General features: G+C 52.2%; 1 protein-coding gene across 3 annotated transcripts; it reads left to right on the top strand.

Annotated features, from left to right (window-relative positions):
• The first annotated feature begins 720 nt into the window (after window positions 1-720).
• On the top strand, window positions 721-23,640 carry C1qtnf1 (C1q and TNF related 1). 3 transcript variants are annotated; one of them, XM_048451836.3, is made up of 4 exons: window positions 721-1,210; window positions 15,313-15,474; window positions 18,689-18,828; window positions 20,011-23,640. In XM_048451836.3, the coding sequence occupies exons 2-4, from the start codon at window positions 15,320-15,322 to the stop codon at window positions 20,559-20,561; spliced, it is 846 nt and encodes a 281-aa protein (XP_048307793.1). In that variant the 5' UTR covers window positions 721-1,210; window positions 15,313-15,319; the 3' UTR covers window positions 20,562-23,640. The 3 variants fall into 3 exon arrangements, with proteins under 3 accessions (XP_048307793.1, XP_048307795.1, XP_048307794.1); XM_048451838.3 differs by having other exon boundaries at window positions 1,191-1,330; XM_048451837.3 differs by lacking the exon at window positions 721-1,210 and adding an exon at window positions 1,315-1,335.
• Window positions 23,641-27,729: the final 4,089 nt, after the last annotated feature.

The following is a 27,729-nucleotide window of genomic DNA, read 5'->3' as shown; positions in this document are numbered from 1 at the left end:
GAAGGGAGGGATGGGGGAAGGAGAGAGAGCGCGCGATGTCATCAGGGCAGTTTCTCCATCCAGACCCTCTCTCTTATGGGTTGTGATAAGACTGCAGAGCAAGTCTTCTGACTCAGGGTTTGGGCAGGGAAAAAAGGGAAAATAGGAGGGACTTCTCTGAAGAAGCCTGGGGCAGGATCCCCACGGGAGGAGACTCACGAGGGCATGTGTGTAAGATTAAGAAATGTCCAGAGCAGAGCTGCCTAGCAGAGGCTGAGCAAGCAACTGGCCCAGAACTCAGTCTGGGGCTTCACTGGAGGATCTGAACCTTCTGAAGGCTGCTCGCTCACTTTTGCCTCCCAGAGTTCTCTAGATCCTGCACTTAACGATGGAGCCATCCCCTCTCAATTCATACTTGCATGAACACAAAACCTGCCATTCTTTTACAAAGGGGACTATGGATGTTCTCAGACCTACCCATTGGTCCCCAGATCGCAAGTAGACATCCTGCTGGGAAGTTTGCCGCAGACAGGCCACTGTTTGACTCAGGCTTGCCCACATGCTTAAGTCAGCTCCCTAACCACCAGTTAACTTAAGGCTCTTAGCTTTCCTGCAGTTCTCTATCCTGAGTAGAGCACCCTTGTCCTGGGCTCCCAGCCACCTCCACATCTGGAAAGACCTCTGGATAAACAGCAGTGTCCATCTCCAACCCCTCCAAGCCTGCGCTAGCTCCCAGGGTGTCCAGAAGGAGGGAGCGCCAGCCAGCCAGCCGGGCACACACACAGTTAATCCTCTACGGCTGCTGGCTGCTGTTTGGATAAAAAGCGCTAGGAGCGTTCTAGGCTCCTCGGCAGCTCACATCTGGCCGGGGTTTGCTCTTTGTATTTCTCCCGCTTTCTTCCTCTCTTCCTTTGCTTTTGAGAGAAACCACGTTTCCGCTTCTGGCCAAAGAGACCTTGGAAGCTGCTGAGGAGATAAAGGTGTTGGGACTGCTGTGACTTGCACCGCCCTCTCTTCCTCACCCTTAAGCCCCCCCCTCGACTTTTTTCTCCCTCGGGCTCTCTCTCTCTCTCTCTCTCTCTCTCTCTCTCTCTCCTTTGACGTGTCTGCGCTTCCCCTCTGACCTGGCCTAGAAAAGACTCAGCCCCTGAGAGATGCTCTAAAAGTCAGCGCCCCAGAGCCCTGAGAGGCGGGAGGATTCGGTTGGCACAGCCGGCTCAGCTGGACGGAGGTAGGTGGCTTGGCCATCTGACAGACCAGGAAGGACTCGGTGCCTCTGAGCGCCTCTGAGCTCCGTCTTCGTGGCTTCATCCGGGCGCCAGAGCAGGGCTGAACAGACACCTTCCCTGCGGTGAGGTGTGAGGTGGTGCTTATGGCAAAGGGGCGGACAGAGCAGAAGTTTGGGGGGGACAACATTGTGCTGTTCTTGCTAACTCCCCCTGCACAGATTGACTCTTCCGAGGCAGCCGCTGGGACTCCCTGGAGCGTGCGGGAGGCGGGCTCCTTGGCGATAGGATGCTGACAGGACCAACTGCACCTTCTCTCATTGTTGTGTGGGGTGTCTCTCTTTTTTTCTCCGGGTGGTTTTTAGAGGGCGTGGAAGGAGAAAGTGTATTTCTGTTGCACCTGGAGTCACTCTGTCCCTGCCGTATCACCTGGGCTATCTGAGGTCCAGGTCTAGCCCATCTGTCAGTGGTCAGCTGGAGCCCCGACACTGACAGGAAGTGTGGACTTTGGCCCCCTCTTCTAACAAGCTTGCTGTTCCTGGATGGCATCCAGCCTGGGCAGGAAAAAACAAATATCCCTTCTCCTCAAACCTTCCTGCGAAGTAAAGCTATGGTGCTGACAGTGGCCAGAGCGAGGGCTACAGTCTCTAAGATGCCCCGGGACCTTTGCACAGCCCTTGCCTACCTACTGCTCAGATGCCTGGGCATCCCTACAGGTGTAAATGGCATCCTTGCTGGTTAACCTGAGCCCTACCCTGTCTATCTCTGGGCCCACCCCGGCTGCTCTCTGCCCTGGAGAGCTGGACTTCTTTAGGGAACCTCCTCCCTTCCTATTTTTGTTACTTTCTGGCCTGGCCTTGTCTAGCAGAATTTGGGGGCACCTCTCTGATTTCTATCTGTCCTGGTTGCCCTGTTCTTTGGAACAGAGACCACGGACATGCTTCTCCAGCTTTGGATTTGGGATGTATCTCAGTAGCGTGGTGTAGTGCTGTGTATGTATCTCAGTAGCGTGGTGTAGTGCCGTGGAAGGCTCGGGTTGCATCTCTGGTAATGGAAACAATAACAACCAAATACCAAATTTGATTTTCACTGAGCATGTTGGCTCAAGACCGTGAGGCGGGAACACTGCCGTGAGTCTGAGGCCGTCCTGAGCCAGATAACCAGCTGACGAGTTCTCCGCCAGCCCAGGCTATAGTGTGAGGTCTTACCTCAAAGTAAAAAAAGAAAAACAACAGAGAAAGAAAACTGAGAAACGTCACTGGGTCCCCCCTGGGAGTGAGTGACGCCGGGCTCTGTTTCTCATAGTGTGACCCCCGTAGTGTGGCAGAAGATGTACAGTCTCTACCAGGCCTGCACCGGTGCTCACTAGCGAGAAGGGAAACCTGCAGAGGGAAGCAGAGGGCTGAGAACAAGGGACCCACCGCTCCTGTGTGTGCCTGGCAGCCCTCTCCGAGGCCCTGCAGCCAACGCAGGAAGCATCCTAGCTAAATGGTGTCTTCACTCCCCAAGACTCAACTTGATATTCTCTGCCCAGGCAGGAGATGCTGAGCCTCCTAAAAATGCGCACATATATAATACCCCCTCCATCTCTCATCCTCTGTTCTGCTGTCCATGGAGAGCAGGCTAGCCCAGCAGGCCTGGGGTAGGCCCCTCCAGCAAGTCTGTCCTGGAGCATGAAGGGGTTCACTGCTCGTCGGGGCTGTAACCTCTGTATTCAGAACAACCAGCATAGCATTACTTTTTCCTGAACACACTCCTTTCTGTTGTTCTTCCTGGTGCCTGCCTCCCCCGCCCCCCCCCGTAATTAGCATGACTCATAAACCAAATATTCTGGCATTGAACGGCACCCATCAAAACAAAGATGAAAAGAATTTCGTAGAAACTACAGGTCCTGCCTCAGGGCACCCTTGCCCATTTGTTTCTTATCCCCAGGGGTCAGGTCCTTTTGCGGCCATAGTTCCTAGGTCTGGGAGTGGCTGAGGCTCTCGGGTTAAGGAGAGGGTGAAGTGACAGTGTGAGGCTGGAAGGGCAGGCAAATGTCCCCTGCAGGCTGCTGCTTCTGACAGGCCACCACCCTCCCTGGAGGGAAAGACTGGGAACAGCCTGGGCTCTGGCCTTGAAGGACCCAGAGTCTGGAGTATGGTGAGAGGGGTGGTAGGCTCCAGAGAACTGCTGTTTTCTCTGGTTCTCGTCCTTGGAAATCCGCCTTCCACTACTGCCAAGTGGCCCTCGGTGGCTGTTTGGACAGGACTCTGTCACCTCCCTGACTCATTCATGAGGTGCAAGAGACATTCTGGCTTCTCCAGAGAGCAGTTTCCTGAAAGCCGGAGAACTCCACACGTGTCTGCTCTGGCTCTGCCTCTCAGGGCCCTGCCCTAGGTCCTTGCCCTGGCAGGACCTCTGTTGGGAGGCTGCAATCCTGGAGGCCTTCAGAAATGGATCCTCTTTCCCTCCTCCCCAAGCAGGAAGGGACATGCCGAGTCCCTGCGGGCCTGTTTGGCTTGGGGAGGAACAGGCCTGTGTGTAGGGTGAGGCCTCAGAGCCTGGAAGGGTGCTGTGTCTCAGAGCCCTGGTAAGACATAGTGGGTTATGCTGGTGCTGGTAGCTCTTCATGTGCCAGCCGGTACCCATCGCAAGTCACCCTTCCTGACCTCACTGGGTGCAAGTAGGGGTTTTGGTATCCCATCACCATGGTTCACTGGGCATTCACAGCTTGCTTCTAAGGCCTTTGCAGACTTAGAGTCCTCTCCTTGGGCATCTTCCCAAATATACTCCTGGGACCTCATGCACTGGCTAGGTTCTCTGTCCTACCATCTTCCTGGCCCCTGTAGGAATTTCCCTTGAAATGAGACAGTTGAGCAGGAGGCAGAGAAGCAGGCAGGGAGCTGAAGCCCAGGCAGCAAGGATGGGAGCAGAGCCAGGCAAAGAGGACAATGCAAAGAAGCCAAGTTCCTGGTGCCCAGGACTGGGTCAGACATACTCCTGGCTGCTGTGGCCACATGTGGCGGGGGAGCCTCACACCCTGGGGGCTGCAGCTCCTCCGCACCCCGGGGCATCTGGTTTCCAGCTGCCTGCTGCCCTGAGTACCAGGGAAGGAGAAGACCTCCCTGGGGGAGCTGCCAGCCATGGGTGGGCTTAGGGAAGACGCAGGCTAGAAGCTAGGCTGGGTCTGCAGCTCTCTCCCTTACATCTCTGGGGTTGGCTCTTCATAGATAGGGTTGTTGCTGAAGTTGTCAGGGTCAGAACCTGGGCCCCTGGAAGCCGTAACAAGCTAGGTTCAGCCTCTGTCCTCAAAAGGCCAATTAAGGAAACAAATAGTAAAAATGACAGTCTTATTCATTAGGAAGAACAAATCAAGGGATCCAGTGACCTCTAAGTTTGTTTTTGGGGGTCCTGATGTGAGGTTTAGATTTAAATAGAGGGCAAGAGGTGTGCAGAGCCAAGCTGCCCTGGTCAGAGCTCGACAACCCAGGTGTGGCCCTGCTCACCACTGTCCCCGTATTGTCTTGGCCCCGTAAGATGGTCTGGTAAATCCTCAGATGGTCTGAAACCTCTTTCTAGGGGACAAGATCCCCTTCTGGTTGGCACCAGGATTTCAGCCTTTCCTTCTCCGAGCAACTGGGGAAGCCCCAATATTTTGGGGTCCACTGTCTCACAAGTAGTCAAAGGAAGGGGCACGAGTATCTCTTTAGAATGCCTTCACTTTTGCCGGGATGCTGAGCTGGATTCTGATTGCTCTAGTGTGAGATGGGAAGAAGGTTTGGGGTGCCATGGGGGCTCCTGAGTCTTGTGGCATACAGAACCCCACCCTCCCTGGGCCTGGAGCCCCAGGAAGACCCATCTATGAGAAGGAGATGTGTGGTCTATAATTCCTACATGGTACTTGACCAGCCGCAGCTGCTGGGGAGGTGGAGCCTGTGGAGAGGGGACGAGGCTAGAGCCCTGGGGTCTGGGGGGGGGCTGACTAGGTTAGAGCCCAAGCCACCCCTACCCCTGTGGTCCCATCATTCAGTCTTCATGCCTCCACCTAGCGGATCCTCTGGTGCTGTCCATTCCTAACTGACTCCTGACACCCCAAGGGAAGGGAAGAGAGCATCGGTCCCTCCCTCAGTATCATGATTCTTCACACAGTTTCTTCTGGCTGACCACTGGGATGTGGCCTCAGGGTCCTCCTCATCCAGAGTGCACATTTACTTTTGTTGGTGTTGACAGAATCTCTCAGTGTTTGTGGGGCTGGAATTCAGTATGTACCCTCATGCCGGCCTTAAACACCGCACAATCCTCCTGGCCTTAGTCATGCCTGACGACTCAGGTTGGCTCCTCTGCGGGGCATTGACAGGCAGAGAAACCCCATATCCCTGCCCACAGGCCTCTCCTTCTGAGCTAACTAATGTACTGTTCTCTCTCCACTCTGTTAAAAGCAAGATCCCAAAAAACGAATGAGATTCCTCCCCTTTGAATGGGTGAGGGGGCCATTCTTGGTCACTTGTGTCCACAGGAGTTGAACTCTAACGTCAGGTGTCTGGTGTCAGCCTGCTGGCACCACAGAGATTTCTGACCATCGAACCAAAGACGCTAGTGATGGGTCCTGGTGCCTGTACTATGCCTGGTATGTTGCAGGTGTAAGAAAATGATGGGCATTTCTGTCACCCAAGAGTGGCTGCTGCTGTTCCAGCTGTCTCTAAGCAAGCTAATCAGGTGGGCACCCCAAACCCAAGTCCAGTGTATGGGAACAGCCGTTGCCCAAGGAAAGGTCAGCATCTTCTTGCTCCTGATGTTTCTAACGTCAGCCCACTGCCCGGCATGTTGCTGGCATTCATAAACACTCACTAAAGGAATAAAAGGATGTGAAGCCCAGCCCTGGGCTCTTGTGGAGCCCAGCAGCTCCACGTGAGCCATCCATGCATCACAGCCCCCGCCCCCATGCACTTTTCTATGCAGAGTCAGCTTCCCTGGAATAAACAAAACACTCTCTTGGTCCCCAGGGTGGGGCTTATTTTGTCGTTTTCTAAGTGGAAAATAATGTGTACTTACTGTGAAGAAAATGATGGGATTGTTATGGGGGGAAAGGAAAACCTAGAGAAGCCCGGATAAGAAAGTGTCAGCAGTGCTGTTTCGAGTCCCCATGGTGGCTGTGGGGAGCTGGGTGGGTGGGCTTCAGGGTTGCTAGGTGCATGAGTTTGGGGACACCATACTGTTAACCTGCATTTTCCTGGCTCATGGTTCTAGAAACATCTGTGTCAATAGATGTTACACTGATTACCGCTGGGGTTGGATTTGCCGTCCCCTCCTCTCCTGTCCTCCCCTGTCTCTCCTTCCTCCTCCTTTAGACAGAATCAGGGGTTTCTGGTTAATACAACCCCCATTTTTCCCTGTGGTTGAGTTTACCTCTAACCAACAGCCTTGGTCTGGGTTTCCCACCTAACTGGTTACTGTCATCTAAAGGCTATGTCTTCCTGGTGGCTTTGGGGGTTTGTAACCTTGGCTAAGGAGGTGCAGAGTTGGGGTGTCTTAGAAGCAGGCAGCTTTTTGAGTGCAGAGAAGGGAGACATTTGGGAAAGGCTAGCTCCGGGCTACAGCTAGCTTAAGAACTCAGGTCACACTTAATAGTGTGTGGCCCTCTCTCTCTCTCTCTCTCTCTCTCTCTCTCTCTCTCTCTCTCGGACCTTGCCTCATCTGAACACTTGAAGATGGTGGTTTTGAACTTGGGACTGACCGCAGAAAAAAATCACACAAAGTGGATGTGGAGGGATGGCTCAGTGCTTAAAGTGGTTGCTGGTTTTGTGGAGGATCCAAGTCATAATCACCTGTCACTCTAACCCCAGGGGTCCAGTGCCCTCTTCAGGCTTCCCTGAGCATCCCTACACACGCAGTAAACACACACACACACACACACACACACACACACTAAAAATAAATACTTTTAAAATGACACCAGATGCCATGGGGTGTAGGAACGAAACATTCGCATCTTCCAAGAGTTCCTAATTCCTGGGGACTCAATCAGGACACCAGTGATCACAGGGCAGCTCTGTACTAGATGCTGAGGAAGGGTCAGCAATAGCAGAGCAGTCCAGGAAGGCTGCTGAGGGAGGCCAGTTCTGAAGACATGGCTGGGGAGGGGGGGTAGCGGCTGGGGAGGGGGGTAGCGGCTGGGGAGGGGGTAGTGGGGCATCCATCTAAAGACCTCATAGGTAGATGAGTGATGGGGGAGGAAGAGGTCAATGTTGATGCTCAGGATTTACACATTTCCTTTCTTGTCACTGGACACCCTTGAGGTCAAGAACGATGCTCCAATTTGCATCTTAAAGCTGCCTCTGGGAGACAGGGAGACCCTGGATCATCTGGGGAAGACTTGGTGTAGGCAGGACACCAGGGGCAGAGACCTTTGGGAGCTTGGCGATGGCTTAGGTATGGAAGGTGCATGAAAAGTGTGGGTCTTAGCAGCTCCCACGCTTTCAGGCCCAGGGAACAGTGCCATCTCTCACCCAGCTGCTAGCCCAAGCAGGGGGAAGCCAGGTTTGTGGGAACAGGGAGACAGTGTGAGCTAATTGGAGTTAATCCCATGGTAGGGCAGACTAGGGCCACCAAGCAGACATTTGGGAACACAGATACAGAGCCTCACTGGTCAAAAGCATAGTCAGGAGAAGTCCAACCAGCCGGGCTGCCCAGTCTAGTGGCCACTAGTCTGGTGGGAAGCTTGAATGCATCTGCCACGGGACCTGGAGCTTTATGGTGTTTAGTCTCAACTAATTAAAACAGCCCTGTGGGCTGGTGTGTTGGAAATCACAGATGTGGGAGGCTCGGCACTACTGGGAGAGGGTGGGTTGGGCTGGTGTCCGTTAAAGGCATGACAGGCAGGAAGGATTTGGAGCAAGAGGAGCTAAGAGCTAAGGAAGCAGCCTTGGAAAGCAATTGTCTTGTGGGGAGACCAAGAAGGGAGATCTGTGGGTGCTCAGCACCAGGGAGGCTGAGGCAGGGTGGTGGTGAGCTCAAGGCCAGCCTGGGCCAATAAGTTCAAGGCTTCTTTTCTCTCTTTCTTTCTTTCTTTCTTTCTTTCTTTCTTTCTTTCTTTCTTTCTTTCTTTCTTTTTCTCTCATTCCTTCCTTCCTTCTCCTTCCTTCCTTCTCCTTCCTTCCTTCCTTCCTTCCTTCCTTCCTTCCTTCCTTCCTTCCCTAAGGAAAGATAAATTCAATAGACAGGGTAGGTCAGAACCTGGTGCGAATGAAGGGGGTGCCCAAACTGGAGGTGTTTTAAAGATTTTTAAAATTTTTAAAGGTTTATTATTTATTCTGCCTGCATGTGTGCCTGTGCACCACACTAGAAAAGGGCGCCAGATCTCATTACAGATGGTTGTGAGCCACCATGTAGCTGCTGGGAACTGAACTCAGGACCTCTGGATGAACACTCAGTGCTCTTAACCTCTGAGCCATATCTCCAGCCCTTCTTTTTTGTCCGTATGTATGTGCGTGTACATGTTTCTGTGTGAGTGCATTCTACACATGTGTGGGTGCCCCTGGAGGCCAGAAGACAGGTCCTGTGGAACAGAAGTTACAGGGGTTTTGCTGGGAGCAGGGGGTCCTCTTAATCTCTCCAGGCCCAGCTGGTAGATATTTCAAAGCATTTACATTGGGCATGGTCTCTTAGGCCTGTAATCCCAGCACTCAGGAGGCTGAGACGGAGGCTTGCCATGAGAATAGAATCTACATGGTAAGTGGGTCACAGAGCAGAAGCCCTTTCTCATGATCGTAACAACAACAAAATATGTAACTTAAGCACTCAGGCACTGCAGAGAACTTGGTACCACAAGGTGGCGAGTGTGCGGTGAGCAGTCTGGGCTGGAATCGGTAGTAGCAAGATTGACAGATGCTGGCCAGGTGGCCCCGGCACAAGTCTTTAATCCCAGAACTTGGGAGGCAGAGGCAGGTGGATCTCTGTGAGTTCGAGGCCAGCCTGGTTTACAGAGCGAGTTCCAGGATAACCAGGGCTACACAGAGAAACCCTGTGCTTACCCAGGAGTCACTAGGTAGCGGGCAGCCTTCCCTGTAGGAGAGCATCCTCGGGCGGTTCCTGTGAAGTGCTGGGGGATGTCCAGGCTTGGGATACCCAGACAAAGGCCAGTCTGTGCTGCTTGCAGAGGGCTGGGCATGCTAGAGCCAGGGCACAGAATCCCCAGGTTCTTTTTTCCCTGGGTCTTGGGAGTGGTCAGCCCCCAGGGCAGCATCATTGCTGGTGTCAAAGAAATGGGCCGTGGGCCAGGCCACCTGCAGAGTGGGGCCCTGGCACAAGCTCCTGGGGCCTCTTTTCTCAGACGGTTCTCAAAGAAGGGTGAGCTCCCAGCAGGAGGGGGCCCAGCTGGGAGGTGACCTAAGGACAGCTGTGCTCCTCAAGGAGACCTTTGTTTTCTTGAGGAAGCATGGAGCCCTGCAGGCTGGGCTGGTCAGGTGTCACTAGGGCTGGAGGCCCGACAGCCACATGGCAGGGCCTGGGCAGGCTGCTCCAGGTGAGTCTTCTTGGACAGGGTGTAGAGGAGGGAACTGCTTTGGGACAGAGAAATCCTGATCTTTTCTTTCTCGGTTTTGCCCCAGACAAGACCTCACTCGCATCCAGGGACAGAGTTCTGAGCTCAGAAGCTGGCTGTCCTGGAGGATTTCCCCTTCTCCCTCCCTGGGCTTGGGCTTTGGAGGAAACCCCCAAACCTTAAAAAAGTAAGCCCCCCTTCTCCAAGACAAGAACAGAAAAAGATGCAAAAGGGAAGGACAGAGATTCCGGGAGGAGATACACCCTGAAACACGGGAGGCCATCTGCCATCAGGAGTCCAGGCTCCTTAGCTGTCTCCATTAAGCAGCTGGGGGAAGAGGCAGGACCTTCGGCCAGCCAACGTGGGCTGCTGAGCCCAAGCAGCAAAATCACATATTGAAGGGGTTTCTACAACAAAGCACGTTCAGGGCTCACCACGGACTGGAGGCACTCTACCACGCTCTAGCTCTTCCCTTCTTCCCATTTGGGTATTTGAGGGATAAATGATCTCATGATAAAGGAGATGCCCAAGCACTGATGTCATGTTAGGAAACCTGAATGCCACCTCAGTGGCATTTCTCTTCCTTGGCTGAATGCGGTCCTCACATGGGCGCTTTATACCCGTCGTGGTTGAAGTCAGTTCTACCCAGGGCCAAGGCAGAGATGGGAAGGCCCTGTGTCTGAGAAGATGTTGTATGCAGGAGAAAAGGGGCTGTGGTGGAGGGGTGGCAGTGCCCTGCTCATACAAGGAGCAGCTTGAAGCCATTAGGGGCGCGTGGGAGGGGGGATCCAGTCCTATCTTTGCCAGGCTTCCTGGGAAGTGAGTGTGAAATGCTAGGGTGCTGTCCAGACCCCGGCAGAGCTGGACAGAGATGCTTGCCTGGGAGGCAGCCAGGGCCCCTGAAAATCATCTGGTAGGGTCAGTGACAGGAAGGACACACGACCTTCGAGGCTGTGAAGGAAGGCTGGTGGTGGATTAGATGTGCCGGATACAAGGGAGGAAGAAGTCTAAATGATTCCCAGATTTCAGTTCATAGCTCCTGCCTCCTCCCCCGCTGGCCTCATTTTAATCTAGAACAGAGTCCCCCTTGGACCTGACAGCCATGCCCAATATGTTCTTCACTGCGCTTTCCAATATGGCAGCAATACCGCCATGCACGCAATTGCCCAGAGCTTGGGACGTGACTGGCCTGCTTAGGGAGCAGAACTTTGAATTTCATTTTATTATTATTCTATGGATAGGATCCAGTACCTTGTCCATGTTAGTCAAGCGTCCCACAACTGACCTAAGCCCCCAACCCCTTCGAGATAGTCTCATTAAGTAGCCCAGACTAGTTTCAGACTTGAGATCTTCGGGCAGGTGCGACAGTCCAGTTGGCAAAGTGTTTGCATTAAAAGCACACAAACAAGAGTTTGATGCTCAGAATCTGTGTAAAAAAAAATGCCAGTGCGGTGGCCTGCAGGAGTAATCCGGTGATGGGGAGGCAGAGACCGTCCTGAGCTCTTTCTGCCTCTTCCTGGTGCATCCTGGGATGACAGGTATGTACCCCATGCTTAGTGTTTAACTGGAGTTTTATTTTAATTGATTTTGATACCACAATGGCCGTTGTTCTGAGAGCAAGGTTCTAGAATGTTTCCTGCTCATCCCTTGTCATCCAGTCTTGAGCGTTTGTTTGTTTCTCTCCCTGGACTGTTAGACAGTTGAGATCGGGAATACACTTAATTTATGGCTGAATCACCTCCTCCGCCCTTGCCCCAACTCTTGCACAATGACATGCCGTAAGCCATGCCTGTGTTAAATTGCCAGCTGAGAGGGCGGCTCTGACTCCTTCCCAGGCTCCTGGCCTTGGAGGAGATTACAGGCTTCTCGCCTCTCTGAACTGCGCCGACTGCTTACCCGATGAGGATTAAGGAAGAAAACAGTGTTTACAAAATGCTTTTGTCAATGGGACTGAGCTGAGGTGTGTGTGTGTGTATGTGTGTATGTGGAGGATACTAGGGCCAAACTCACACAGGCAGCTTCACACTCCAGGAGGCCACCATCCACACACACAGGCACGGAGGGGCCAGAAACAATAGGACATGAGGAAACCGAGCTTGTAGATGAACACTGGTTTCTGTAAAGGACCTACCACATGAGGTCTGGGAAGGAATAAAACTTCCCAGCAAGGATTTTTTTCCCATGCCCTCACATGCCCCTCCCCCCCCGCCCTCCTGGAAGTAGCTGTACTTCTTCTGCAAAGGGAGATTCCCCTTGCTGGGGTGAAGGTTGGGTGGACTGAGGAAGGGTGCTGGGCTCTGCTCTGCAGATTCTGTGGGACTTGGAGGGAGAAATCAGATAACGGGGTTTCCTGAGGAACTCAAGGACGGGAGAGGCTGCGAAAGACCTGGAGGGTCATGCTGGGGTTTCCTTGAGGGACTCTTACTTCAACACAACCTAGAGACAGGCTGTATGAGTCTCGGTTGGGGGCATCACGCCCATGGTCAGGGTGTCCTGGCCTTCTGTGAGCCTACCTCTCAGTGTGGAGCGCATCCTGTAATGGCCTCACTGCAGGGAAGCATCACCCTTTGTGGGAAGATGGCTCTGTGCTGCCAACGGAGACTGGATCTGTGGGCAAATTTGGTTAGGTGCTGGGCAATATTGTTTTTGCTCAAAAGTGAATAAAATGATCCTAATCTGACCAGGCCGACTTTGCTGTAGGATTTGGCTAAATGATTGTTAAGAGGGTGTTGAGGAGGAGAATGTTTCAGCCTTGGGTTGATTTGAACTTGCAAAGGAGGTTCAGTGTGCGTGCGTGCACGTATGTATGTGTGTGCATGCGCACACGTGTGTGTATGTGTGTACATGTGTGCATGCGTGTACATGCGTGTGTGTGTGTGTGTGTGTGTGCGTGCATGTTGGGGGACCACTCTGCCCACCTCACTACCATCAGTAGGAGCCTCTGAATACCATGAGGGCTGTTACCTGACACTCCCTCCACCCATGTCTCATTTCTAACCCAGCTCTGCGCACCTCTTTTCTGACAAATATGTTTAAAATTCCCTTTCTTGACTGAAAGGAGACACACCAGCATTGCATGGGGCCACAGCACTGGTTCCTGGGTGGGAGTAATTTTGCCCTGAGGGGACAGACAGAGGGCAGTGTCTGGAGTACTTGGTTGTTACAACCTGACAAGGGTGCTAACAGCATGTTGGGGTAGATGCTGGGATCCCACAAAGCACCCTTAAATATACAGGACAGGGTCCAATATAAGGGGGACTGTCCAGCTTCAAATGTCAGCAAGAACCCTTGGGTTAGGACAGCCAAAGGTAGCTTTATGTCTGCTTCCATTCATATTCATATGTCTCCAAACATACATGGATTTTGTTACATATATATGTATATATATGTATGTGTTTATATATGTGATTTTGTTACACACACACACACACACACACATATATATATATATTTAGATTTATAGAAAATCAAATTTAAACGTAGTGTGGTGGTACATAACTACACTGCCAGCACTTAGGAACCCAAGACAGGAGAATTGAGAACTTGAAGCCAACCCCGGCTACACAGTGAGGAAAAAAAGAAAGAAAGAAAAAACCAACAAAAACCCAAACAGACCCAAGCTTAAAGAAAGAAAAACTTCCTCTTGCCAGATGCAAGCTTGACACTTCCAGGGGCGGGGAACATAATTAGGAAGATACCAGGGGGAAACAGGAAATACAGAAATAGAGAAATAAACAGATCAAGAGAACTTAGCTCGATAAATATTTGTTGAGTACTAGCGGAGTCCAGGATGCTGCAGGACACTTGGCTGGGCCAGGGACATCCATGTGTGACAGAGAGTCGCAGGGCCAAGCAAAAGTCTCCATGGCTGGAGACAGCCTATCTAGAAAACTACGGAACAGGGAGGTTTTCCCAGGTCAGGGCTGGGGAGGCATGAACAAGAGGCAGCATTTAGTATGAAGTGGGCCTTCCCTTCACAGGGCCAGCTGGGCTGGTGTCACCTGAATTTAGCTTGTCTGTGCTCCAGGGTAGCCAGGCGCCTAGGGGTAGGCCCTAGGCCAGCAGTTCTGTCCCTCTGTCTTCTTCCTGTGTGTCCTGGATGTGTGCACACAGGTGCTGTGAATGTCCAGGTATGTGGAGGAACAGGTCTCTGTGTGTGTGTGTGAACATGTATGGAGGCTAAAGGACACACTCAGCTGTTCTTCCTCAGATACTATTTCCACCCCCCCTTTCTTGAAGACAGGGTTTCTTTGTGTGACCCTGGCTGTCCTAAAACTCACTCTGTAGACCAGGCTGGCCTCAAACTCACAGAGATCCACCTGCCTCTGCCTCCTGAGTGCTGGGATTAAAGACGTGCGCGCCTTTTGAGACAGGGTCTCCCGTTGGCTTGGGACTCATCAAGTAGGTGAGGCTGGCCGGCCGGTGAGCTCTAGGCATCTGCCTGTCGCTGACTTGATGATCTGGGGCTGTAAGTACCGGCTACGATACTTTTATTTTGTATGTGGATTCTAGGGATGGGACTCAGTTCCTTGCGTTGCGGACCGAAAGATTATCCCAGCCCCCTCTCCTCATTATGCACGGCACACTAATGAATGAATATCGTCTCCTGGAAAGACTAGCCACGGGATCCCACGAGGCCTGGGTGGGATAGAAGTGACTGATGAGGACATGTTCTCAGATCTACCCTTACCTCATGGGCCCGAAGAATTAATTGCAAGGATGCAAGACTCTCGCCCGGGTGCCTGGTGACACTGCCGGGCCCCTTCACTGCTTATCAGTCCAAGCAGGACAAAGGTGCTCCAGGCAAAGGTGCCAGGGTTGCTGAGAGGTGCCAGAGCTGGCAGGGTTGACTAGAAGGTGGCATGCAAAGTGCTATCTGTTGACACACCCTTGCCAGTACCAGGATATTCTGAAAACACAGAGACCCTGAGGCCTTGCCCTGATCAGCTCAACCAGAAGCTGCAGTTTAAAAGGAGTCCTAGATTTGAGAAACCAAGGGCTGGACCACATTCTGTGGTGTCCCCAGGCCATGCCCTGAGATGACAGGAAGATGGAATAAAGAATTTAAACATCTACTCAGTGCACACACCCCCTCACTTCCTTTAGCCAGTGGTGGGATTGAGGAACGGCTTGACCGATGGTCCTCCCCAAGCCTTTGCTTGGCAGGTGGGGGGACTGTAAGACAGGAGAGAGTTGGCTGGGTGATGGTCTCTGTATCACTTGCAAATGAACACTCGCCCTGCGCCCCCTGCTGGCAAAAAACAGCGCCAGCCAGTTTTTGCCCAAAAACCCCTCTGGGGAGGGACTAACAGTGGCCCTGGACTAACTTGGGATTGTTCTGCTTATTGTCAGGGGCTGCAGGTGATGAGTCACCTTCCTGAGAGACTGGTGCAGGTGAAACTGTGCTTAGAGAGTCTGCAGTTCCTGTGGAGCAGTGTGTGTGTGTGTGTGTGTGTGTGTGTGTGTGTGTGTGTGTGTGTATGCGTGTGCATGTGTATGCGCTCCGTGCACAGGCAAACAGTTCTCACTGTCGGTTGTTTCTCTGTAGAGTTCCTTCCTAACCGACACCCTCTCCTTGTATTTTAGCAGAAAGATGGGCTCCTATGGACGGGGATTCACGCTGGGATGCTGCTTGCTGCTGGCCGTTGCCTGGGGCCCAGCCCTGAGTCTTGTGCCCCGTGGTCAGCAGGAACAGCTGGAGTGGGAAGAGAAAGAGGAGCTGCCACCTCCTCTGGACCATGAGAAGAGGTGAGGGGCTGTGACACCACGCTAGCAGAGGTTCTTGAGCTGACCAGGTCAAGCGTGTGAGGTTTGGGGGCACCAGGGCTGGTTGCCTAGAGCTGCCAAGGGGCAAAGCGGAAGCTGAGCCTTGGTCTTTAGGGAGGTTGGTCCTGGAGGTCAGAGAGGCAGTGAAAGAGTTAGCCAATAAGAAGCTGGAGCTAATGGGCCAAGTAGTGATTTAATTAATACAGTTTCTGTGTAATTATTTTGGGGCTGAGCAGCCGAGAACCAACAAGTGGCTTTCTCCAACAGTTTCTCCTTCTGGTGACTTGGGCATCTTGTCTGACTCTGAGGATGGTGGTACGGCTTCACTCTAACCCCAGGGTAGCCAAGTCTGCACGAACTTTACACCTCTATAATGAAAAGGCACCTGATCCGCCCTTCCAGTTGCCTTTGCCTTCTAGCTCAGTCTCCGGGGAAAATGTAGCAGGGCTCTGGGTACACGGGCAAGCAGGAGGCAGGGACAAGTGACCTCAACGACTTATTCCCTTATAAGGTGGCAATATCATCTAGGGGTCTTAATCAGGATTGTTTTCTCTGCTAGTTAAAGACTTAAAACAACAGACAAAGCCCAGGAAAAATCTCAAGCACAACAGGTGGCGGCAGAGAAATCTCAGACCCCGCAGACAGCAGCAGCAGCAGTTGAAGGATGGCATTTACTGGGGGCGAGGAGACACACACAGGAAGCAGGCACACACACACAGAGGTGCAAAACACCTTTGTTTTGCAGAGGGAGATCTCGGAAAGCCGAAACATCCTGTCTCTTCTCCGGGGCTGGGGTTTAAAAGTCTCTCGGGAGTTTTCCTCCTCAGTTCAGGGTTGGTCAGTTTGAAGAAAGGATGGTTGATTGGCCCACTGCTGTTGTGACCACGTCCTGAGCTGGCCTTGAACCTGTTGATCCAGTCCGTCAGCAGGGGACCTGCTGGTGGGGGACCAAAGCCTACAATGATTTTTCTGAAGCTGTCAGGCTTTGGTCTCAGGTCAAGAGGATGAGGAAGAAGCCAGCCATGGAAATTCTCCACCTTTAGTACTTAGCCATGGCCTCTCTCCCTGTCTGCTACCCACCAGAGATTCTCTCTGCCTCCCAGGTCAGAATGTGCTGGTGAGGGTGAACCAGGCAGGCCAGGTGTCAGCTTTCTCCCAAAGGTTATAAAGGACGTCAGGGCATCACTTGCCTTCATGTCTGTGACCCTCAGTGATATACAGACCCAAGGCTACGGGAGATACTTTGTAGGGACATCAAATATGATATTCTAGAGGTCTGTGTTGTGATACAGCCAGAGTTGGGACCTTAGCGGCCGGTGAGAGAATACGCCATGCAGACAGAGCTTGAGTGTGGAGTTTGTTGAGCTACAGGGGATGGGAAGAGACAAGAGAATGGGAGAGGGGGGGGGGCAAAGACCTGCCTGCCTCTTCAGAAGAGAGAACTTGAATAGGCAGAGCTTCTCTTCTTAAAGGGACAGGCTACTGTCTGCCATGCACACAAGCGTGATTCAGGGCACCCTGTCAGGTTCCCAGGGGGCAGGGCCAAGCTGTGCCTGGATACTAACAGTCTGCACAAGGCTCCATGCTGGTTTTGGATTTCTTCATTACCCTGAACATTGGGTCAATTTAATATTCAAGGTTCCAGGCAGGTTTTGGGGCCGAGAAACCCCATTCCTTTGTTTCTTCTTCCTCTCGCTTGTTTTCATTCAGCCAACACTGATTAATTAGCAGCAGTCAGCTGTCAATCACACCATCTCCTAAGTCCTGGAGACGCACTTGGAGGGCAGAGTCTGGCTTCTAGAAACCCCAAGGCCACAGGGAGACAGACAAACACGCCACAATCCAGGCTCTGGAGCAGAGCTGCACCCGCAGAGCTGGTACCAGAGCCCTCCTGTGTGCGGGAAGAAAAGGCAGAGGGGGTGGGTAGTGCAGGAGGGGAGGGTGGTTTGGGGTGGTGGGAGCTGGAGTCTGGGAAGGGAGGATGTGAAGTGTGAAGCTGAGGTGGCTGAGCGGAGTGTGTGCCAGGGAGACTCTCACCCAGGCTCCTCCTGGAGGGACCAGGGAGTCTGCAGAAGAGGTTTGTTTCAGAGAGTGTTCTAGAAGGAACACTAGAAGCATCAGAGAGTGCCTTACTACTGGGAAGACAATTCCAGGACTGCTGTCCAGTCCACATGGTGCCTTAGACATGATCAGGGCCTGGGGATGTCTGGGGGTGCCTGGGGTAGAAGTTGACTCCCCAGGACGTGCTGGGTTTGAATGGAAGTTCGGGGATGCAGAAAGCTCCATTATGGGCCACTAGAATATGTTAGAAAAAGCATTTGGAAACAGCAGGTGTCACAGGCAAAGCGTCATTATGAGGTCTACTTTAATTCTGGACATGTGATGTCGTCTGTGGGGCCTGCTGAACTGGGTGGAATGGAGGCTTCCCGCAAGAGTTCTGAAGCTTAGAAGAGATGTGTGGGTGAATCTTTCTCCAGGAACTGGGTTTTCATGTGTCTGAACTCAGGATGTGTCTGGATGCATGCCTCAGAAGGTCCGGGGAGGAAGCGTGTATCAGGGTAGGAGAGGGAGGGGTCAGCTGACTTAGACACCTCTCAGGTGCAATGTCTCACATGGCCATGAGATGGCAGCATACAGCCATTGCTCTCCACCGGCCGCTGTTGCCCAGGGGCACCAGAAGATGAAGTGAAATTGTTTACAAATGAAGTTGCTGGTAGGTTGTGCTCTAGCTTCACAGCCCATCACAGCCCAGCTCGTGACCATGGAAAGACCTGGTCCTGCAGGCAAGATCTCTCCACCGAAGCCCTGAGGTCATTGTCCTTTGCTTTGTCTTTGCTTTGGATATATTGCTACGATAATGGTGTGTGTATGTGCGTGTGCGTGTGTGCATGTATGTGCGTGTGCATGTATGTGCGTGTGCATGTATGTGCGTGTGCATGTGTTTTGTGTGTGTGTTTGTGCATGTGTGCATGTGTGCGCATGCGCATGTGTGTGTGTGTGTGTCTGCACATGTGTGTGTGCATGTGTGTGTGCTATCTGCAGTTAGGATCTCAGGATTCTCTCCCATGCCTATGCTAATTAGAGCATTGTATATCCAGGGGAAGGTGAGCCAAAGGGAGCCAAGCCCTGGTCCACAGCAACAGAAGAGAGCTCCTAACTCAAAGAGTTTATCATTTTGTGGGGTTTGTTCCCTCAGGGAAGAAGAAACACATGAGAAGCATACCCCCAGCCAGGGCAAAGACCTCCCCACGTCCAGGTGCTACCGATGCTGTGACCCCGGCATGCCTGTCTACCAGACAATCCCACCACCCCAAATCAACATCACCATCCTGAAAGGTGAGAAGGCAGCAGAGATGACTGGGGACACTTCTTGGGGGGCTGCTTTATATCCACGGAGAGAGAGGTCCTGCTGAGTGGGGCTGGGCAGGACCAGGGGTCTCAGATAGAGTGGAGGTGGGCTGTCATCTAGAGGGCTGTCGTCTGACCGTTTTCAATGAGCAGAAGAGGACCTCAGAGGATGACTCAGAGATGACTCAGTGGGTAAGAGCACTTTTTGAGAAAGCAAGAAGACCTGAGTTCAAATCCCTAGCACTCACCTAAAAGCCAGGCATAGCTACATGTGCCTGTAACCAGCATGGGCAGGGGCAGAGCTAGACAGAGTCAGGCAGATTCTAGAATCCAGGCTTTCTGAAGCAGTGGGATTTAACGAGGAACCTGATATCAAAAACTAAAGTGGACTGGGGTAAGGTGGACGGCTCAGTGGTTAAGAGCACTGATCGCTTTTTCAGAGGACCCAGGTTCAATTCCCAGCGCCCTCATGGCAGCTTACAACTGCCTGCAACTCCAGTTCCAGGGAATCCAACGTCCGTGGAGAAACACCAATGCACATCAAATAAAAAATAAAAATTAATTAAGGGGAAAAAAGGTGAGATGGAAAGAGAACAGAGAACACCCAACATCTTCTGAACTCTCCATGTCCTATAGGGTGTGTACATATACACATACATGTCACACGTGTACACAACACCACACATGCACATACATAAGGAGGGGCCGGGGGATTCCGCCTCCACGCTGAGTGCATGGGGCTTGCCGACCTCGAAGCTCTTTGTTCTGACACAGTGCCCAAGTCCGTGCTCTGTGACGCTGTGCGCTCCCTCTAGATAACGTCACACAACCCCAGGGGACGCTTGCAGCCTGGACCCTGCTCTGACTTCGGACATCTGCAGTCCATTTCCTCAGAGTGAGCCTGGGCCTGGCAGCAGAGCCTGTTGCTGGTGGACAAACCCATATGTTCCTTTATCTTTGCCAGGACTTTACAGAAAGAAAATGAAAAGGCTTGCCTCCTGGATGAAAATAGAGCAACCCTGACAGTGGAAACGTTAGCTCTAATGATAGGAGAACCAAAATGTAGCCTCCTGCTGAGGGGCATCAGGCAGGATACCCAGGTCAGGGCTGGGATGTGGAGTCAGATGACTGACCTCTTTTGGGGCTTCATCTCTTCTTGTTCTCCCTTAGGTGAGAAAGGTGACCGAGGGGATCGAGGCCTCCAGGGGAAATATGGTAAAACAGGCTCTACGGGTGCCAGGGGCCATATTGGCCCCAAAGGGCAGAAGGGGTCCATGGGGGCTCCTGGAGACCGCTGCAAGAGCCATTACGCAGCCTTCTCCGTGGGCCGGAAGAAGCCCCTGCACAGTAACGACTACTTCCAGCCCGTGGTCTTTGACACGCAGTTTGTGAACCTCTATGAACACTTCAATATGTTCACGGGCAAGTTCTACTGCTACGTGCCAGGCATCTACTTCTTCAGCCTTAACGTGCACACTTGGAACCAGAAGGAGACATACCTGCACATCATGAAGAACGAGGAGGAGGTGGTGATCCTGTATGCGCAGGTGAGCGACCGGAGCATCATGCAAAGCCAGAGCCTGATGCTGGATCTGCGGGAGCAGGATGAGGTGTGGGTGCGGCTCTTCAAGGGTGAGCGTGAGAACGCCATCTTCAGCGATGAGTTCGACACCTACATCACCTTCAGTGGCTACCTGGTCAAGCCGGCCTTCGAGCCCTAGCCGCCACCCTCTGCCACGGGACTGTCCCAGACTGATGACCTCCTCGCCTGTCACCCCTGCCCATCCCTGCATTCCGTGGACACTGGAGTCCTGCCCCAGGCTGACCCCATCGCTTCTCCTCTCAGTCCTGGCCTCTTTGGCCTCGGTTTTCTCAGTTTTGTTTTTTTTGACAAGATGCCCATGGCCGCTGGGAAGCCCAAAGGGCCGTGTGATCCCAGGTCTGGCTGCTGCTCTCCGTAGAGAGCTGCCGGCAGATGAAATCATTGGGCGGGGTGCCTGTGAGGACGTTGGGGGACCTCCAGCTCCTTCTGTGTACAAAGCCTTAGACGACCCTGTGGTGTGCTGCCTTGTGGCCACAGGGTGTTCCAGAGCACAGCCCCTGTGTGTTCCCATCCCTGGACGTAATTAAGCAAATGCCACGGGTTTCAAAGCAACAAAGTAAAACAGAGAAGAGACAGGAAAACGGTGTTAGTTTTGGCCTTTCAGCCAGCTGGCAGAGAGAGAGAGAGAGAGAGAGAGAGAGAGAGAGAGAGAGAGAGAGGGAGGGAGGATCTAAAGGATGGATCCATGGATGACAATGGAGGAGCCCAGATTGTGGGTTTGGAAACCATAGCTGACTTCACTCTATTAGACCATGTGTGAGCTTTCTTGGGGACAGCAGGTCTGACCTCCAAACTCTGTGGACTTGCTGCAGCCTTGCCCAGGGGCCTGTCAGTCTTTCTGAGCCACAATAGTGAAAGGGTGAGGGGAAGCAACAAATGTCAGCTCCCAAGAGGGGCAGCAGACCCACCATGCTTGACTCCGGGCTGGGTCAGTATCCGGCTCGCTACAACTCACAGGCTCCTGGCCAGCGGCTGGGGACCTCAGGGATTCTTGTACCTGCAAATTTCTCTATAAGAAAGAAAGCTCCTAGCCTACCCCAGCACCTCTCGGCTTTCCTCCACTTCCCTGGGCTGCTCTGGATCCTCAGAGGGTTCGCCCCCTGCCTATTGTGGGACCAGTTCCCTGTTTCTTCTTTTGGATGGATAGCCATGGAAGGCATCAGGCCTTTGATTTGGGGTCCATCAAGTTGCCCCTCATCAGCCTGTGCCCCGTCTTGCTGGTTCGATGTCCTGTCTGGGTGCTTGATACGTTAGCCTGCAGAAGCTGATTAGTCTGATGGGACACTTAGCCTGGCACAGCTCTAGCCAACCTATGGCAACGTGGTGCTGGAGCTGGGGAGAGCCAATTAAAGCAGGAGAGTACATCCTACCTATGTCTGGGTCACTTCTGACGTGGTAGGAGAGAAAACATGAAATTCATATCCTGCCACCAGACTCAGGGAGAGCTTCAGGGCTGATTCTCAGATCTCAGAGAAACCGTGTCCTTTGCCCATCTCGGCCCGTGTTGATGACCAGGGCCTGGGTACTGGCTGTATTGTGCCAATCAAGCCTTGTTTGCTGCTGTCTGCTGGCCCTGGGCGTCTGACTGTTGGGGCTCAGTGTCTGCAGAGACCACCCCTGAAGGGGCTTCTGCAAGCTGGTTCCCCTGGGTGTGCCTGCAGTGGAGGCTTTGCCCTGCTCTGTCCAGAAAACATTAAACTTGCCGTGGCGACCTACAGCAAGCTGGCCTCCTTGTCTGCTCACTGGATAGAGTCTTCCTCCTTCCCTCATCCCATCTAGCAGTCACCTTCTGCCTTTTAAAGGCCAATTGCGTCCTTGGCTTTGTCCTCAGGGCCCAAATCGCCAGTTCCTACCAGGGAGATGTGGATTCCCTGAGTATGGTTCAGTAGAACTGAACACTGGAGCTGTTTGGTCTGTGGACAGGGTCTGGAGACTCATGGGTAGTGACGGGACATAGTTTATTCTTCTGTGTTGGGGTGTGGGGCCCTGGGGCTAGCAGAGCGGGTAGCCCCGGGCCTGCACTGTTGCCCGGACATCTGTATGACTGTCCTGGGGCTGTGGCACAAAACTCTAGAAACCAACCAGGTGCCTTCAAACAGACAAACCTCTGGAGGTCAGAGTTCAAAATCCAGGTGCAAGCGAGTGAGTGAGTGAGCGACGTAGTGCTCCTAGCAAGGGTGGGGGAGGGCACTTCCGGCCACCTGTGTCTGCAGGCTTTCCTCGCCTGGAGGGAGGGACCATATCAGTCTTCCTGCCCTGACTCCCAGTGACCTGCTTCCCACAGCTTGTCTGCCTTTCAGGAACACTTAGGGCTGCATTTAGGGTCTCCCCTAAATCCAGGACTCACTGAAGATTTAACTTAAACACACCTGCTAAAGGGATTTGTGAATGGACACACTGAGAGGTCAGGGTGTGTGTGTGTGTGTCTTTTGGGGATCACAGTGAAGCTTGTGATGGCCCATGGGTTTGGACACTGTTAACAGCCCCTCTCTGGCCCCGCAGTGGAGGGTAGGCACTTCTCTATGCTGGCCAACGAGGTTGGCAGGCAGCCCTCCTTTCCACCTTCCAGCAGCTGGCTTGGAAGCTAGGATCAGCAGCTTGGCAAACAGCTGGTCTTCTGACTTTGCCTGGTGCCCGGAGCCCATGTGGCCACGCTGGTGCTGGGAGCCCATGTGGCCGTACCCAGTCTTGGGATGGGGCCAAAACGGAGCAGGTGGACAAGAGCCCTGATCAAAAGCGAGATCCCTTCTCCACAGTGTGGAGGCTGCTGGACAGAGACAGGCCCTGCAGGTGCCTGGAAGTGGGGGCTGGTGCTTTTCCCAAAGAGGCGTGGAAGGAACGTGTTGGCCCCATTCAAGGGCTACTGGCTGCCTGCTCCCCCGTCCTGTGGCCTGGGTACACATGATCCACAGTTGTCCTGGCCACCTTGGGGAAGAAGGCAGCATTTGCTCTGGGGCCCATTTGATGCTTCTCCCTATTCTCCTCCCCCCTTCTTTTTTCCTTTTCTAAGAAGGGTCTCATGTGGGCCAGGCTGATCTTGAACTCACTATGTATGAATAAGCCTGACGTTGAATTCCTCATCCTCCTGACTCCACTTCCTGAATGCCAGGATTACAGGTATGCCCCAACACTCCTGACCTTTCAAAGTGTTAGCATATGTTAATTATATATATTAAAGTTTCCTTATGACAATTGCATACATGTGTTGTGTATTTCATCATATCCAGTCCCCAGAGTCCTCTCCTGCTCCCCTTTACTTGAACTAATTCCATCTTCTTCCTATCTAGTCTTCCTACTCTGTGCATGTATATGTGCATATATGTGTGCATGTATGTGTATATATGTGTGTCTCTGTGTGTGCATGTATGTGTGTATATCTGTGCACGTATATGTGTGTATTTATGTGTGTATATGCATGTATGTGTGTATATATGTGCGTGTGCATGTGTATATGTGTGTATATGTATATATGTGTGAATGTGTTTGTGCATTTATGTGTGTATATGTGTGCATGTATGTGTGTATATGTGTGTATGTGTGTATATGTGTGTATGTGTGTATATGTGTGTGTATGTGTGTATGTATGTGTGTGTGTGTGCACGCACACGTATATGTGTGTGTGTGTATGTCTCCAAATGAGTCTCAGTAGGGTTGTTTACAGGAGCATAGACATCCTACCAGTGAAGAACATATCCTAGGTGTAAATCCTCAGAGAGGGGTGTGACCAGGAGACCACTTCCCAGTCCCATGACTGAGTCATGTGCAAGAAATCACAACTGTTGTCTCCAAGAGTGCAACAGCCACACCGTGCCCAGAAGTCAATGTTTCTGCTTTTGCCATTTATTTATTTATAGACTATATTTTATAGTGTAACCCAGGCTGGTCTCAAGCCTCAAATTCGGGGCAGTCAGTCCTCTGACTTCAGCCTCCAAGTGCCAAGATTGCAGGCATGTGCCCTGGTGCCCTGATGCCCTTCTTAAGACTGATTTTTATCTGTATGAGTGTTTTGTCTATTTGCATATATACCCACCACATGTGTGAGTATCTTCAAAGGCCAGGAGAGGGCGTCAGAGGCCCTGGAACTGGAGTTACAGATGGTTGTGAGCTGTGGGCTCTGAGAACTGAACCTAGGTCCTCTGCAAGAGGGCAAAAATCTTATAAAGTTGATCCAGCATCTCTGGGGCTGGGCAGGGAGAATGAGAACAACAGCTAATGTGTGCTGTCCTGGAACTTACTTTATAGACCAGACTGGCCTCGAACGCACAGAGATCCACCCTCCTCTGCCTCCCGAGTGTTGGGATTAAAGGCTTGCCACCACCCGGTCTGCGTTGGTTTTGTTTATTGGTTGGTTAGTTTGTTGTTTGATGAAAACATTCTAAGATTGCCCATCATGGTTATACAACACTATGACTAATAGGGACCTTTGAATGGCAGCCGCACTTTGCATTGCTGAGTTGTATAACAGAATGGTCACATACCCATGAGCGTATAGACACATTCATATTCACACATGCACCCACATACTCATACACATTAACGTACTGCCATACATACCATACACACACTTTCACACACACGATCGGGTTCTCTGCGCCTCTCCTTCTGAGTTATGATCCTCAGCATCCACCCATCATGACTTGGCAGAGGTGGAGGCAGAGTCAGCAGCCAGTAAGGTAGGACAGGAGAATAAGAGCTAGGACCCCCCCCCCCCCCGAGAACACTGCCGATCAAACAGTTTTCAACATCTAGTGTGTGAGATCACTCACGCTTGAGAGGCTGACGCAGGGGCCAGGGGAACATTCCAGAGGGACAAGTAATGGAGACCGGGCCTTTCTCTCTCAAATCCCTGCCTTGCTGGGCAGGGATCAGAAAGGCGGGATCACCTCAAGGGCCCTAACGTCCAGCCCCTCCCAGCACAGGATGGAGTCCGGCCCATTCCTCCTGGAACAGATGGCCTGTGCAGACAAAGAGGCCACACTTCAGAGAATCCTACACATGGGACTCGAAACCTGTGTGTTGTAGGGAGTCTGGAATGTTTCCTGCCTTGCCAGAGAAAATGCCCTTCTGACTGCTCCACGGAGCTGTGCTAAGTTAACGTCCACGCGGCTGGAAGGCCTGCTTGCTAAGGACAGGCGCACGAATGCATGCAGGCTCACCAGGCAGGGGAGGACACAGAGCTGTCACAACATTTAAGATAATACACTTGCTGCAGCCGGAGAGATCGAGGAAGACAAGACTGGGGATTGTAGCAGAGAATGGAACGATGACCTGGAACCATACGGAAAACACTAGAAGTGGAAAACTAAACGAATGAAACCAAGAACTCTATGGACGAATTTAATCACACACAGAATACAATAAATACACAAAGGTGAAGAAAAAGCCAGCAAACAAGGAGGTGAGCCAGAAGAAAATGCCCAGGAGCTAGTTTGGAAAGGGTGAAGGCGGAGGAGAGGGCAGGAGACCTCAGGAAAACCAAGCCGGATGAACAAGGACCGGGTGTCAGCAGGAAAAAGTGTCGTCAACTTAGAGACAGAGTCAGGACCACAAAGCAGGTATTAACAGAAGTATGTCTTGTGTGGCAGCAAGACAGGTGGACACTAGCTCTGTGAAGCCAGAGGTGGGACCTCGCATCCTGCCTGGTTGATTTTGACCGTCAGCTTGATTGAATGAAAATATTCTCAGGAGATGACCAAGGCACCCTTGGGTGTGTTTGGGGGGACTGTCGCTCATCAGGGCTCTGGCAATCAGTGCAATTCGTTGGTGGGTTCATAATTCAGACGGACTGCTGGCAGGTGTCGGATGGAAGTGGGTCACAGGACTTGTGTCCTTTGAGTTTTATCTTGTCATGGCTCCTCTCTGTTGCTGCTTATCTGTATGTATCTTATCCTCAGGATGGGGACGGTCCTTCTTTGAACCCAGGAACCCAGATAAATCTTCCTTCATTCACGTCTTCCAGCCAGGCTGTCACGGCAACTGTCCAACACGGGTGTTAAGCTAGACAGAGGTGAGGTGTGACCAGAATACACTGGCCTTCCTTGAAACTGTTAACCTGTTCAGCGACAGCCAAACGACAGACTGGGCACCACCGGCTGGCACACTAACTACCCTCAGCTGCTGTCTCAGGATTTAGTGTGTCCTGCAGGGTAGAGGTGGCTCCAGGGTACCCGGATAACAAAGCAGCAGTCCTGACGGAGCCAGCTGGAGTCGTGCCAAGCTGTGCAGATACTGTGGTCCGGGCTAAACTAAATGGGTCACAAAGCAACACCAAGAGTCATAGAATCTGGGAGAGGGACGTGCATGCATGCATGCACGTGTGCGTGTGTTGGGTTGGGGTTTGATGGCGGTGGAAGTTGGATAAGAGAGGGTGAATGGAGAGAGTAACCAGAATGCTTTTTACCATCTATGAAATTGTCAAATAACAATTAAAAAAAAAAAGCGGAAAGCAACTTAAAAAGATCCTTGGACTGGAGAGATGGCTCAGAGGTTAAGAGCATTGACTGCTCTTTCAGAGGTCCTGAGTTCAATTCCCAGCAACCACATGGTGGCTCACAGTCATCTATAATGAGATCTGGTGTCCTCTTCTGGCATGCAAACATACATGGAAGGAATGTTGTATACATAATAAATAAATCTAAAAAAAAAATCCTCTGCTCCCCACAAGCACGAGCACCCACGCACAAGTGTGCCTGAGCGCGCGCACACACACACACACACACACACACACACACGCACGCGCACACACACACACTTGTGGGAGCCCAGACAAGAATGGGAGGGGGAGGGAGGGAAGAAAAGAGAGAGAGGAAGAGAGGACCTTGGCAAATATGCAGAACTTGCAAGTATTCTGGAGTGGGCATGGTGACGGAGGAAGGACCAGCTGGAAATGCAGGAGCCAGTGAGTGGGGGCATGCCAGAGCAGTTATGCTTGCTGCTGATTCTAAGTGAATAGCACTTGCCAATAATAATAATAATAATAACAACAACCTTGGAAAACAGCTTGGAAGTTCCTCAAAATGTCAAGTATAGAGTTGCTGTGATTCAGAAATGCCACTGGTAAGCACATGCTGAAGAGAAACAAAAACAGGCTCCCACGTCATGCATCCGGGCTCAGGGCGACAGCACACTGGAGTCAAACAGAAGCCGCACACTCACACGCCGGCCGGCGAGGTAACCATGCAAGAGGCCAATTGCTTAGCGGTAGAGGGGGTGAGCTGCTACCGTGTGTCACAGCAAGCGGTGGGCCTCAAATAGGCTGAGCGGATGAACCATGGAGGAGGGTCACA

The sequence above is a fragment of the Myodes glareolus genome, chromosome 9 (assembly GCF_982192425.1).
Source record: "Myodes glareolus chromosome 9, mMyoGla1.1, whole genome shotgun sequence".
Classification (NCBI taxonomy): Eukaryota; Metazoa; Chordata; class Mammalia; order Rodentia; family Cricetidae; genus Myodes; species Myodes glareolus.
This window is presented reverse-complemented; position numbering and strand designations above follow the sequence as displayed.